The sequence below is a fragment of the Momordica charantia genome (assembly GCF_013281855.1).
Source record: "Momordica charantia cultivar OHB3-1 chromosome 8 unlocalized genomic scaffold, Mcharantia_2.0 BLBB01000008.1, whole genome shotgun sequence".
Classification (NCBI taxonomy): domain Eukaryota; kingdom Viridiplantae; phylum Streptophyta; class Magnoliopsida; order Cucurbitales; family Cucurbitaceae; genus Momordica; species Momordica charantia.
Genome location: NW_028275166.1, coordinates 12,057,876 through 12,073,515, shown reverse-complemented (window position 1 = coordinate 12,073,515; position 15,640 = coordinate 12,057,876). Strand labels below are relative to the sequence as shown.

The 15,640-nt window shown below is 34.4% G+C and overlaps 1 protein-coding gene across 1 annotated transcript; it reads right to left on the bottom strand.

The window, feature by feature from the left end:
• Nucleotides 1-246: 246 nt before the first annotated feature.
• Nucleotides 247-13,003, bottom strand: LOC148209525 (DNA repair protein UVH3-like). Its single transcript, XM_088126849.1, is given in 20 exon segments — nt 247-908; nt 910-1,031; nt 1,703-2,245; nt 2,399-2,483; nt 3,763-3,899; nt 4,993-5,272; nt 5,371-5,456; nt 6,216-6,410; nt 6,849-7,376; nt 7,454-8,459; nt 8,620-8,804; nt 9,194-9,247; nt 9,342-9,419; nt 9,886-10,000; nt 10,084-10,211; nt 10,289-10,360; nt 11,403-11,511; nt 11,597-11,778; nt 12,522-12,772; nt 12,848-13,003. Coding segments are annotated over 20 exon segments (4,740 nt in total). The 5' UTR covers nt 12,936-13,003; the 3' UTR covers nt 247-412.
• Nucleotides 13,004-15,640: the final 2,637 nt, after the last annotated feature.

Sequence of the window (15,640 nt, the reverse complement as noted above, 5' to 3'; positions counted from 1 at the left end):
TTTTAAAATTCAACCATTTTGCCCTCTAAATTTCAAAAAAATCACCAAAAGTAATCCTGATTGCTTTCCGTTAGCTACAACAACGGAAAACTAACCGTTTGAACGCATAAATTAAAATTTCCAACTACTGCAGACTTGTTTCAAGCTTTCAACTAAGTAGCAGACCTTTGGTGCAGTCTTCTTTTCGTTCAATAAAAATTTTTAATTGACTTTGATTCAAGATCCTCCTTTCAAAGAGGTTCCAACTAAGAAAAATAGAGCAGACCAATATTTAATGAAACACAAATTCAAGGAGAACTTTACTTTAAGATAGCTCGGACAAGAAATTCCTCTCTCGGAAGTTTGGGACATGTCCAAAAGAAGAGAATGGATAAAAGGAGGTCAATGGAGAATCTGAATTCTTACCTTTGTCTCAGTACTTCCTCCTCTTCCTTCTCAGATTGGGCATGGCACTTAGAGCTCCTCCAAATGCACTTACAGAATGATCCTTCTCTTCTTCTTGCACACCCTCACCTCCCTGGGAAGAGTTTGGATTACATACACGATTTGGGTTGCCCGTATCGAGCAGAGAGTCTACACGTGCATCAGTACCCTCCTTGTTCTGGACTGAACTTGTACATTTTTCGGGATGGAAGGTTGATTGATCAGGATCATGTTCAGAGCGATCTTGGAGATCTTCTGAGACAGTTGCTCGGCCGGGGTACGCGTCCGGGTCAATGCATTCATTGTCGTCGTCTAAGCAAAATCCACCCCCCATTCTGAGGTAGTCTTCACTGTTGTTAGCCTCCAAGGAAGGATCTATATCCTGGCTCATTTCATCTTCTACTGGACAGAAACCACCTCCAGTTTCAAAATAATCCTCTTGTGGAGGTCTCTTAGGAGTTCCGAGATCACGTTCTGTTTTTTTCGGATTGGTCATGGATCACATCATGCTCTTTGGCTTCATCATTGGAGAATCTATCACCATTATAGTCTGATGGTTGATCTGCATCACCCATCGTATAACTTACAGATTTTCGGATCCGAGATGACTGTATCGGTAAACATTCTAGTTAGGGAAAATTAAGTCATCTAAAAAAAGAGATCGCTACCCAAACATCACATTTATTAATCTCAGATGTCTCAAACAAGAAAGAAACGAACAATTACCTCAAATTTATAAGCAATATACATTTCATCTAATTAAAGACCCAAAGCATAAATACAAATACAAGACATGGATACGATATGACACGAAAACGATGACACCTGATTTTCTAAAAATATATATGACACGAATATAGCAATGGCACTATTATTAAAATACATACCATTTTTGTACGTACAAAAAATTTAAAATCAATAAGTTTAAGCATTTTTATGCTGAAAAATGAGTTTGATGTGTTTTGCTTTAACTACTATTTATGTCTTTGTCTATAATACGTTCAAGTGTTCTATATACGTGCCTAAAAGTGTCAATCCATATTTAATTTGTAAAACTAGTTTATGACTCACGTCTATTGAGCTAACAAGTGTCTAATATGTGTACAATAAGTGTCTGTGGTTTTTAGTTAAAGACTATATGCATTTTAGTTAAAGACTATATGAAAACTCAGAAGTGATGCCCATTGACCAAGTAACTGGATAGAGGTTAAAGACATAAGAACTGTAAATATTAACATAAGAATAAAAAGGAATCAGCCACTTTCAAAGTCAAACTTACTCTTCTCCTTTCTTGAGGCTCCTCCAAGTTCACAAAATCACATTTCTGGTCATCAAATTCATTTTCATCATCACTGGAGCTGGTTTCAACCAATTCAGTAGTAGGACTTCCCTTCATCTTTCCTTTCGGTTGCAATCGTCCTCTCCCTCTCCCTTTCCTTTCACCTCTACCTCTCCCATTCTTATGTGATCCCTCATTTCTATTCCGATTTCCTTTCTCCTTCATTGTTAGTTTTTGACCCTTTGCAGGTTGAGATTGCTCTCCATGTAGCTGCCTTTTCCTTGATGGTTTTCCGAGCCTCTTTTCTACGTCATCTACATTCGAACAAGAACCTTGTATTTCTGATGAACATTTCTCAGATTTCTCCTGAGGTTCAACAGAAAGTTCTCTCTGTTTATTTGCAGAAACAGCCCGCACAGCGTCATCCATCAATACAGCAGACTTGCTCCCAGTAATACCTCTAACAGCTTTCTTTATTCTCTTACTGCGGATTTTAGCAAATCGTTCGTCGAAAGTGTAAAATGTCTCTAATCGAAGTTGAGTCTACAAGAAAACAATAAATAAAAAGATGAGAGCAAAGACAACTTTTTCTCATCATTTTGTGGACTATGGGGAAAAAACATAGGGGCAAAAGCACACAAAATAAAACATCCTTTCATCTTTACAAACATGAGAGACAGAAAGTAAGTAATTAACCTCATGTTTGCTGTACTCTTTCAAGACTGGCAAAAGCAATTCATCGGCCTTTGAGTTATCCCACCCAAACTTTTCCCAGCATAATCTGCAGCATACATAGCGGGTTTACTTTGGAACTTTTCATTCAGAAAACGAAATAGAACGGATGTACAAGGGTAAACAAAGAACCAGCCCAATGGCAGGGGATCCACCTAAAGGAAGGGACTCCAATCCAAAAGGATTACACTAACTGATAATTAAAAAAACTTAGAAACCAACCCCATTAATATAATAAGCTCCAATTTTCCATCGATCCCTTCACCCTAAAGATTCTACTATTTCTCAAAATCCATATCCCTACCAAAGGTTTACTTGTAAATATATATGACATGTCCAGGGGATATTCCATTGTCTTAAATATAAAATGTAGGCTCAATCCATGAATGTAATAAATTGCAGAAAACATTATATATAATATATCATAAAGCTCAACTTCGAGACGTCAATGGACCCAGAAACATTAATGGGATTTTTTGTGATGCTTTCAAGAGATAAATATTTTTTTTTTCGAGGCAACTGCCTCACCAGTCACCCTACAACCATTTAATGCCGGGAAACACATAGAAATTACTATTTCTAAAGTAGGTGGCCATCATGGGATTCGAATCCATTTCCTCCTAATTAACCCTAGTCCCTTTGGACCAATGAGCCACCCATGATGGTTGCTTCCAAGAGATAAACATTACAAATAGAAAAGGCTCTAGGTTAGAACTAAAGATAGCAGGAGACATATCCATGCTCGGCTCTACTGAAAAATACTAAAGATGACGAAAAAGAACCTCCATGTTCTCAAATAAGCAATCAACTGCGTGATGTACAGTCATCCATTCAATAGAGAAAAGAAGACCAAAAGAAACAACCGTATTTTCAAGGCCAAAGAGAAATCATTTAGTAGTTTCTTTGGACAATTTCTCCTTTTCAGCTCTCTCATGGTGTAGAAATTCACCTTACTTCCATAGCTACAGTTCATCTTCTGTTTAGGCCAATCGGAAATGCTTTTTGTACCTTCCCAGGCTTGAAATTGATTTCTCCCCATATTTGTGTAATTTTATCATATCAATTAAATGATGGAATGGTTCTCGTTTAACAATATGTATAATAATAATAATAATAAAAATAAAAAAACAGTGTGGGTGCGGCGTGCGGGTATTCTACATAGTTTCCAATTCATCTAGGGAAAAGTAATGATGACATGACTATGAATGAATCTTTAATACGGAGATGCCTCTCTATATGAAGATTGCTGCTAAAATTGAAAATAAACAAACCATCGTAATTATGTCAAAAATATAAGATTTACCCACATTAGAAGCATATGGTCTCACCTGCGGAGGACAAAATTGTCTGGCTTTCCCCAGGAGAAAGATTCTGCTGACTTGTCCACTTGTGGGCAGGTGTAAGCAGAAATGACCGTTTCACTAGGAAATTCAGAAGGGATGTGCCAGTTCTTGCTAACATTTCTCTAAATACAGAATCAGATAATGGCAACTAGGTGAGAAAAACTTGCGTATAAAATAACCTCCATTATCCCCTAATAAAGAAAATAGGCTAAATCTGGTTAATGTTTAGGCGTTTCTTTGATTTAAGTCTCTATAGTTTAAAAAGTTTCAATTTAGCCTCTCATATTATAATATTTTTCAATTGTACTGTTATCGCTAATAAATGTTAAAATTGAATGATGATAAACTTTCATGAAATGATACTTAGTAAGTCGGCTGAAATTTAGAAGAGAAATTAGACCTAAAGAAAGAAAAGCCAATTCTTTTTTGGGCAAATTCTTGGAAATTTGGTGGCGGAATTAGCAAAATTCCTCACTTAAAAAGTGGCTTAATTCCTTCTCAAAATCTCTACTGACAATAAGGGTGAATTTTATATATCTTTTAAGTTGAGTACTTTTTTAAGTAATATCTATCAAGTGCTTAACCTACATAAACTACATGAGTGACTTTAGTTTTATATATATAAGAAATAAACTACAACAGGGTAAAGACACCCCAATCCAAGAGAGATACAAAAGCCTCAGCAATTAGTCAATAAAGACGGAGAACTATAGTAATAAAGAGGAGAGGATTTACATCAAGTGATACCATAAATAAAAATAAATAAAAACCTACTTCAAAGAACCTTTTTGATAATCATCACACAAGTATTTCTTCAAAAAGGAATTTTAAAGCAATACAATTTTTCAAAAATATTTTTTATTTATTACCAAACATTTTAGATTTTTTTAAAATCACTTTCAATTATAAAGTCAATGTACTAAACACCCTCTAAATTAGTAATTCTTCCAAAAGTGCTCAAGAAAAAAAAAGTTTATTTAAAATACACATTTTTTAAAGTCATCCCAAACATATCATGTCAGGTAAGATTATCGTAAGCCCATTTTAACATCCAAAATACATAATTGAAAAGGTTAACTATGAGAAACTAAATTAAAACTTTTTAAACAATTAGGAATAAATTGAAAACACACCCCAAATTTAGGTACCAAAACACATATTTAGCTAAGAAAATATTAAAAACAGAATGTATAGAGTAGGAGAGAAATATCTCACATGCTTCTTCATGAAACTCTGTTTAACATCTATGTTTTCCTTCAGATCTTCAGAAATGTCCTCTCCAGATGCAGAACCGTCCCCAACACTGCTATTTGAGCAGGTTGTGTCCTTCTCACTCGCTTTTGACCCTCTTTTTCGAGAACTCAACCCTGTTTGTGCACTAAGCGTGCCTAAGATGCTTGGATCTGGCGATTCAATCCATTCTTTGAATTTTTGGAGTCCATCTTCCTCTGGAAATGCGTTCATAACCTCAATGGCATTTACTATGCCAATCCCACTATATCATGCAATTGAAATTTGTCTTGATGGAGAATTTGTTTCCAAGCAAATGATAAGTTCTTATCAATAAGGCAGGAACATTCATGTTTAAGTTACCTAATGCCTTCTGTATAATCACTTCCAAGTAGTAGTGCCATGCGAATTATCTTGTCTCGGTTCAGACCAAGCTCATTTTCAACATCCTGAAAGTAGACGCACAATAGGCAGATTGTTAAGCAACAAACTACATGGAAATCTTTGATACTTTTCAATAACAATTCTACTTAATGAATGGGAAAAAGCAAAGGGGAGAAAAAAAAAATATCCATTGTCAGTTCCAAAGATAAATTATTTAAAAAAAAAAATGAACACAGGTTTCATTGAATACTGAAAAGTTACAAAGTAATATCAAGAAAATAAATTCTCCTAAATCACAAGCTAAACCATATAATATAACAAAGGAAGTCCCCCCAATTCCAATCTTCGTCAATTGATGAAGAACCACAATTTTAACCCATCAAAACCTCACCAATAAGCACCCCAAATTTGAATTGATAACAAAATATTATAATTATAAATAAAAAAAAGCATTAGAAAGGGAACCCCATGAAGAGCAATCTGAATATAGGAATAAACTGATTAAAGCCATAGAGAAAATCTTTAGTGGAGGAATAAACTGATTGTATCACTCCCAGATTATAAACCTAATGATGCAGAGAACTTTCATAATCATTGATCAGTGGATAAGATAAGCATAGAAACACATTCCATCATGACCATGCTTTGTGACCCAAAACAAGTTGATCTATGTCTATGCCACCCATTAAATAGTCAAGCATCAAAATAATGGTTAAAAATAAAATAGCACCACCAAAAGTTTTAATCAAATGTGGGTTAGCATGGTAAAATTGATAACAACAATAGAGAGAGCGAGTATGCATGCAGCTCTACCAGATTCAGACCTTCATAAAATATGTCTCAACATATTTGCGGTCATCAAATATATTCTTGTAAACACTTCTTGCCCCAAACAAGAAAACGTCAGAGTCATCAGTCACCACTCCATCAACGAGATTTGCAAGTTCCATATAAGCACATTGAGCTTCCGCTTCCATAGGAGCAATAATATATGGTAAGCCAAACATTTGCAATAATTCCTGTAGAGAATCAGATGAATCAAAATATTCAATTTTCTCCATTCTCAAAAAGAGAGAACTCAAATAGCACATAAAACAGACTTTATTTGTAATAATTAAAGAATGTTGTGTTCGGTAGTGTTAAGAGAAAGTTAAGGCACGCCAAACTGAATAAATTGGGCATGGCAGTGAAAATCTCTTGGACTACCAAGAGTTAATGGGTTAAATCCCTATGAGTCCCTCTAATCACAAAAGCATTCTCACCACTAAAAATTGACCAAATCATGCAAATTACTCAACCCTTCTCATACCCTCTCAAAAAATAAATTGTTGGTACTTCTGGGAATAGATTTCTTTTAAGTGTATTATAAAATGAAAGATATAATAAAATAAACAGTTTAAAACTTACAAAAATTGACTTCTTTCCTCACTAATATGATGAGAAAAAACCACACAGACCTGACATTCTGCAAACATTTCACTGCCGACAGATTCAGCATTACGCTCAAGCCTTTTCTGCTCATCTCCAAGATTCAAACGTTCCTGCTCCAGAATTGAAATTCTATTTGTTAATTCATCCTCTGTAAACTCAATCTCTGCATTGCTTATTACTTCAACTGCAGGTTTTTGCGCATCATTCTCCTCCAGCAAAATATCACTACTAAGCTCGTCAACAGGAAAATTCTGATGATTTTCGCTGGCAACAACTTTGGGGGAGGAATCAACTTCAGGAGTGTAACTGTCTTCCATCCCAACCATATGGCAAGGAGGTTCAGTTAATTTATTATTTATCCTATCCCCAACCAGAACTGCACCAGATGCATCCCTTGATAAGGGCTTAAGAGTATCATCGTTTTCATTTGAATCTTTATGAGAAACATCCTTATAAGAAGCATCCAGCTTTTCTGTAACTGTGTGGGTTGTGGTATCTAATAACACAATACATTCTGAACATTGCTTTTCTTGAGATGAACTCTCAGTTGTCTCCTGGATATACAGTTCAGAGTAAGGACCCTGCACTTCACATAAAAGAATTTTAGATTACAAACTAGAGATTAGATTACCTTCCTCCCAGTAGAATCATTGGCTTTTGAACAACTCATTCCATCAGCACCATCCACATTTTTTAGTCCAATCACATTCTCATTTTGGACACTCGTACATTGTTCAAGCATTTTCCCAGCACTTTCTGGTTTTTGATGTTCAGATAGTACAGAGCCAGGTTTTCTATCTCCTACATCTTTCAGACTTCTTCTTATTGCCTCCTGCAAATCTGCCTCTTCCTCCAAAGAACCTTTGGAAACCGACTTTCCTGATTCAGCAGCTCCAAAAGGAACTGGGTTGACATGATCACAAACTCCTTCCTCCCATTCAACTTCACTCTCATCACTAACTCTTCCTTCCACAAACGGGTGATCATCCACTTCAACATTTTTTGGACTATAAGTTTTCCCTTCGACTGCTTCCTCCCAACCAGAATCTGTAGTACCATCAAAAGAGAGTTTTTGGGATGACTTGTCAAAAGAAGCCACTTGTATAGGATTTTCAGCGGCTAAATGAGTAAATAGATCATCATCACCATCAAAAGACTTATCACCCTCATCTTCAAGCAATATTTCTATAGCAGTGTCTTCATCTAGCATCGACCCTCGGCTTCTCAAACTCAACTGAACAGATTCACTAACACCTTCATATGGAGTATCTAAATCTTGGCTTTGAGAAGAATGACTTTTTGGATTACAAATTTCACTATTTTGCACAGGTTCATGATTCACAACCTCATTTGCACTGGCATTCTTCTCTATCTCTTTCATCAAATCCAAGTTCCTTTCTAAATCACGTGTCATGCGCATCCCCATCGCCCTCACCCTGCTAACTCGAACACGTCCTCTCTCATCCAAAAACGTCTCAATATTTTCCTCAAAAACCCCCGTCTTATCAGGGGTTGATCGAGCCAAAGCATTGGATGTACTAGGAACTTCTGTATTATTCAGGGAACTTAAAGGTTGCTGCCCTCTTGGTGCCTGTAGGTCTTCGTCTCCGCTCTTCTCAATTCTAGATGCAAGTACCCTGAGAAAATCAAACACCTCATGAATCTACTATATTCTACAAGCCCAAAACAAGCAAGTATTCAATGGAAAAAGAACAACTTAAATCACACCCCAATGCACGTCCAGACGACTTTATCATGTAGATTGATCTCATAAAATACAGAATTTGAGCAACTCACTGTTTATCACCCGTAAAGGATGATGAAAATATAAATTCCCTGTTTGCTTCAGAGGCAATTCTCGATGTCTGTACACCACCAACGCCTCTCCCAGAAGCAGCCTTCTGCACTTGATCAATATCCCGGCGAAAAGCAACAGTTTTAAGATATGCCTGTATCTGTAGCTCGGAAAACTTTGCAGGGTCCTACAATAAATGAAATCAACTAGTAAGATGACATTAGCAGTAATTAGAGGGGTAATAGAAGTATACCCAAAACCAAAACAAAAAAAAATATATATATATATATACACAAATTGCAACAGTGACTTTTCAAAGATATTGAATAAACTAGCATCAAACTACAATAGATCTCATCAACAATTAAGGGAGTCGAAAAGGATATTAAATCTACCTAAAAATAACAATTACTACGGTAAAAGCGATATCTCATCTTCCCCCTTGTACTTCTCTTTTTTGTAATGAGAAGTTTCTTTATATGTGTATATATATATAGATAGATAGATAGAATCAAGTCTTGCAGTTAATGTTCTAAAATATATGACAGATGCATATTGGACCATTTCAGAACCAACCTTCTTGACCCTTTGATATTTCTGTCTGTTCTCTGCCATTAATCTCTCTCTCATCTGCACCAAGAATATATTTGCATTAACATGTGCCAGCATATAGTTAGATGACTACGACAATCATAATGATACTTGATACATATCCGGAACTTACCTGAACAAGAAGATCAAGTTGAACTGATGGTGGCAAAGCAGCCAACACAGAAGGGTCGACTACCCCGTCCATTTCAGGCTGTCCAAAGTAAACACAAACAATATGACAGTCACGATAGATAACTTATAAGTTGAGGACCCCCAGCATTTCAGTAAGCCTAAGATTCACAATCTCAAAATGATATACTATCTAATTCGTAATTGTCTGCACAAAGAAATGGAGGAAAGATTAAAGTATTGTAGTTCTAAGAATAATTGTAAAAAGTTTGTAGTTTTGAAACTATTTAAAATGAAAATGATAATTTTGAAACTATTTATAAAACTATGGCAGTCTCTGTTCACGTGTGAAATTGAAAGGATGATCTCAGGTATATTCGGAACTTTTTCTTGTCTTGAAGTCAGCGTATCCAAGTTTATTTCCTGAAGCTTTTAAGTTGGTAAACATGAGAAGAGAATTTAAGAAAGCCACCATGGTATGATGGTGAAGAATATTTTGTTTGACATAAAATCATATGAACTACAGAAATCTGTCAGCTATAGCATACCAAAATCATCTCTTCATCTTCATCATCTGTATCTTCATCCAGATTTGCAGCAGCAGATACGGATGCATTTTCATTCAAACTTCCTGCTTCCTCTGCTGCAATGGAGGCCGCCAACCTAGAATGATCACAACAGAAAAACATGCAACTAACACAACCCAATGACAATAGAGTTGTAACCCAAGTGTACGTGCACCCTACATCTCATCTAAATTTTGCTGATGGGCACCTCTTGAGGCCACTTCCATCCTTTCTGTATCACTCCCCACTGCATGAATTTCATCTGACAAAATCTTCTTGCCCTTTGAGTCATTCTTGTATTTCTGTTTCTGGATCCAACATCCTGTTCATCAGGTCTCTTATTTTTCTCCCTCCAATTTATTGAGAAGAAATATTAGACCCTAACCTGAAGTAGTTCATATTGTATTGATGAAGGCAGAGTAGAAAATACATCTGGATCAACTTCATTCATCAATGGCTGAAAATGTTGGAAAAAAAAAGGACAAATTAAAGTCTTTTTTTTTTTAGATAAGAAACATATCTGTATTGATAAAAAAAAGAGAAACAAACTAGAGGCTGGGGTAGAGGGAACCCCACCAAACAAACTAAACAACCGCTTCCCAATTGTTCATAAACATGGAAAGGTTGTAGTTACAAAAGAATTTACTATAAGTGATGCAGGGACATGCTTTGAGATCAAGAAATTCCTCTAACATCAAGAAGACAGAGCAGATAAATCAATGTAGTAGAGATACTCTTGAAGTGTAGAAAAAAATATTCCCCAAACAAGAGCAGGGACACGCTTTGAGTTTTATAACCTCTCCCGGTTTTAAAAAGGGAGTTATGTAGTTTTTTTTTTTTTATGAGAAACCAAGCTTTTCATTGGGACAAATGAAAACAAAAGCACATGAACAAGGGCATACCAAAAAAAACAGCCCGCAAGGAAGAACCCCACTAAAGAAAGGGTCACTTGAGTTATAAAGTACAGACACTTGAGTTTGGTAAATGTCAACATCTGAAATACATCACCAACAATACATCACTTCTTCATATATATATATATATACTCTCTTTTTTTCCTGTTGTTGCAACTGAGGAAACTGAAAACGTATCCGGGCAACACACAACAGAAGCATTACAGAAAGATGAAATTTGAATAAATAAAAGTAGATTTGTTAGTTCAATTTATACTAAGTTATTTTCTTCAACTTCTCGCAGGTGTCCCTGTATTTTACATAAAAATGCTAGCTCCTTTGATTAAAAGAATACATATTCTTCAATAAAAATAAATAAATAAGGAAAACTGAAATTCCAGAGAAAAGCATCGGCATAAAGAGAATAAATGAACCAACATAATGCAATGCCCCAAACAACAATGCAAAGCTTTACAAATAAAATTTTGAACACGAAACCATTACATTGATAAATACCCAAATGAATTTGAAGTATTGTTTTGATAAGATCAGCACGTGAGCTAGACATAATAATCATCATGTTACATCCACATGCCGGAAACTTACCAGTATTGACTCTTCACCACTGTTGTCTTTAGCAAGAGCAGCACCAGAAAAAGAGGAAGAGCTGCTTGTGAAAAATCCATTCTCTTCAGCCATGATCGATGCTGCCAACCTAATTGATCAACCAAAAAACCTATCAAACCACATTCTTCTGAGTATTTTCATATTTTAGTAATATACACAGAGACATATCTCACATTCCATCTAGTTTTTCATGATCGCCACTACTTGTGGTTGTGATGCTTTTGTTCCTTCCAGAAGTACCATCTGCAGTTCTTTTATGGTTTGGCAAGTTCTTCTTTTTTGGTACATCCTGCCTCCTCTGCTGTTTCTGGTTCTGAAGATCCTCAGCTAGTTCTTTCAACCTCATTGCCTTTAGCTATTGAACAAAAGGTAGAAATTAAAAAGTTCAAAAATTTAACTCTCAACTGCAAGTTGCAACTTAATTTAAAAAATAAAAAATAAAAAGGACCTAGCGGAAATACCACTATTTAGTTGGGAGAAAAACAACGGTTATGAAATATTAGATAAACTATGACTTATATCTTCATCTTCGTTGAGATGAAGATTTCACCTTTCAACTGAACACACCTATCTGGGAACATGGTAGTGATTTGCTTCCTATGTATTACTGAATGGTAAAACTGCATACATCCAAAACACTACTAAAATTTAGCACCACTACCGTCCAGTACAATATTCATTAATATAACAAGTAATGTAAAGTGAAATTCCATTTTATTTTGGTGTAAAAGACAAGTTCTTCCCATAAAATCAGAATATCAACGATGGAAATCAGCTTGAGATATTTCTGTTTAATCACACTTGGCCCCTCGAAAAACACACTTCTGAATTCTGCTAAATAAAATTTCAAAACACGAGCACGATAATTTCTGTAGACGAATGGACAAGTTCCAGCATACAACTCCAAAATTTAAGACTCACCAAGGTCAAGAACATGAATAAATGATTAAATATACCACAACATATCAACTTAAGCTTTAGGACTTGCGGTGATTTAACATCCTATTACTGTATATATAATTGAGCGTGGAAATCAACAAAAAAAAAAAAAGCGGAACTACAAGCTATAAGTTGAAAAAGACCGGAAACCAAACTCACATGATTGAGAAGCAATTTCTCGGCAGTCTTACGAACTTTAGCCTGGGCGTTCTCACGCTGCCTACGGCGCGCAATCAAAGTACGGCGCTTGAGAGCGGGGGTTGCACCATCAAAGACGAAAACAGGCTTAGTCCGCAAGAATAGAAGTTTACAAATTCGGCGAAAGAAACCGAGCAAATGGGCGTTTCGGACCATTTCCCCTCTCTCGTCGCGCATTGCCTTTATGAATTGCACCATCCAGATGCTCGCATCTTCAAAGGAAAGAAACAAACAAAACATTTTGAAAATTGCAGAGGTGTGATTGGAAAGGAGAGATTTGAATATACCGATGGCGAGCTTCTTGCCGGCTAGGGTTTCGACGGAGACACGGCGGCCGACGGGGGCCAGTAGCTCCCAAAGACCCTGCACTCCCATTTTTCATCCGCTTGACCTTCACGATTCTGCTTCAGTTCCTCGTTGCCGCCAACCGCTGGAGAGAACTCCAGCTTATTTATACGCGATACTAATTTCGCCCATCAGACATTTGAAATTTTTGGGATACAAAAACGACGTCGTCTCTCTCCCCCTAACGACGTCGTCTCTCGCAAGATTTTGGTTCAAATAATCAAGTAATATCACCCCTGCTTAACTGGCAAACTCTTTCTCAAATAGTAAAATTCATAGTATATAAGATGTAAAGTTAATAAAAAAAAATTACCTTAGATCATGAGTTTCCAAAATTTCGACTCATTTAGATGATGTAAAATTGAAATTAAAATTATGCAAAATAAGAACGATGGAATATGAAAATAATGATTTTAAATAAGAAAAAAAATCAATACAATAATTTACTTTTAAAAAATACCTAATGGTAATGTATAAATTAAAAATAAAAATGAGTCTTGAAATTGAAGGTAACAATTAGACCATAAAAGTCTTACCAACCTATATATTCTCTTCTTTTTCATTTTTTTAAATCTACATATTTGATTGTAAAAAAAAAAAAAAAAAAAAATGGATATATTTGTATAGAAAATTTACAAATTCTTTTTTTAAAAATAGGCCTAATCTACCATCTATTTTCTTTTTTAGAAGTAAAATTAACGTAGGCACTGACTGACATGAGGGGGGCTGGTGTCGGTAATTGTCACTATGCCAAAGGCAGATTTTTAAATTGAAGTGTTGGCTTCTCTGGTACAAATCTTCTATAATCAATTGACTCAATTGTTTTTTTTTTTTTTTTTCAACTCCCATTTTGCTCCTTTAACTTTACCAAAATAGTAATTTTGATCCCCAAAACTTTCATAAGGTTTGTTTTAGTCGTTCAACTTCAAAAAAATAATTATTAGATTGTTTCTCTACCTAAAATAATAAAATTTTGTTAGTAAATCTGTGTGGTTTGAAATTTGTATAGATATCCGAAACTATGTTATTAATTTGTTAAAATCAAAATAGACATAAAGACTGAAATGATTATTTTTTTTATCAATAAAAAAAAACAATTACTTCTTTTATGTTTTGTTTCACGTTAAGAATTTAAAAGAAATGATTTCAAATTCAGGGTTCTAAATTATAGAAGGAAACGAAAATAAAATATTTATTTTACCATTACGCCCTTATAATTATAAAACAAAATCCCAACAACCTTCCTCTATATCAAAACACTAGTATGAATTTTCGTCATCCGGACTCATCTCATTGCCTCCATCTTTTTTATTCCTCCTCTTCCTTCATCTCCCTTTTATTTCTTCATCTCCTCTTTTCTATCTTCTCTTTATACCTTATTCTCCATTTTATTTCTTCTCTTTTTATCTCATCTTCTTCTCCATTTCTCCTTCTACATCTTTCTCTCTTTTCTCTCTTCTTTTTTACATCCTTTTCCATTTTTTTCTCTTTTTATCTCATCTCATCTTGATTTGCTTTCTCTCATTTTATCTATCTCATTTTGGTTTAGTTTGATTTCTTCAATTAAACTTATTGCAAGGATAAAATTGTAATATAGTCAACTTTCAATTAAAATCCTAACAAATCCGACCTATTTTGGATGATTTTTTTTTTTGGAACAAAACGGGATTTCAAATTAGATTGGATTTCAAATTCTATTTTTTTTAATCCAACCAACATGAGAAATGATTTTAAAATCATTCTGACTTGAAAATCCTCCTAAATCCGAGCTTGCAAATAACGGGTTAAATATTAGGGACTAAACATATATATATTTTGAAAGTTTAGGATCAAAATTGAATAAACGTATTCTTTTGTAGGGCCAAATAAAAAGTTGAACATTTTAGAGTCATATTTATAACTTTAAATAGTTCTTAATAGGTGGTTGAAATTTTAAAGTTGTTTATATATGATTTATATATTAGACTAAATATATATTCGAGTTACTGTGTTATACCTTTCTCATTCGTGAACGTCTAAAAGTACATTTTAAAAATTTTTACATAGAACTTTAATAGGTCATTATTTTCACCAATTAAAAGTACATTTTAGAAATTTCCATAATAAAAATAGTTTTAAGAGTTATAAAAACATATTAAAAACAGACTTAAAGCGCTTTTAAATAAAACATTTAATTAATTTTGTTTCAAAATGATTACAAAATAAATATTTCACATAAAAACAATTTTTTCGAAAAACATCTTAAAACTCACATTTATTTTAAGATTTTTTAAAAAGTAAAGACGGAACAAACAACATTCTAAAAGTGCCAAAACGAGCTTGGCTCAATGATAATTACCTCCAACCAAGAGGTTGTGAATTCGATCCTCCGCCCATATGTGTTGTACTAAAAAAATCATTCCAAAAGTTAAACAACATCGGAAGTAAAGTTTACAAACATCAATTTTTTTAATTTTTTTTAACAATATAAATAATTTTGTCTCATAACTTTTTTTTAATTTAATTTACTTTTTTTCTTGCTTTAGACGATGTTTCTATGTTAAAGTTCAGATATTAGAATTCAAATGCCAAAAGAATCGAGATTTAAAAAATATATATTTCTTTATAGATAGAGTTAGGGATCGAAACTATAGTTGAACCAAGATATTAAATGATATCTGTTGTCATACTTAAAAAAAATATATGCGTTTTTTTTAGTATAACAATATGTATGTCTTTTGGTTAGAATATATTCC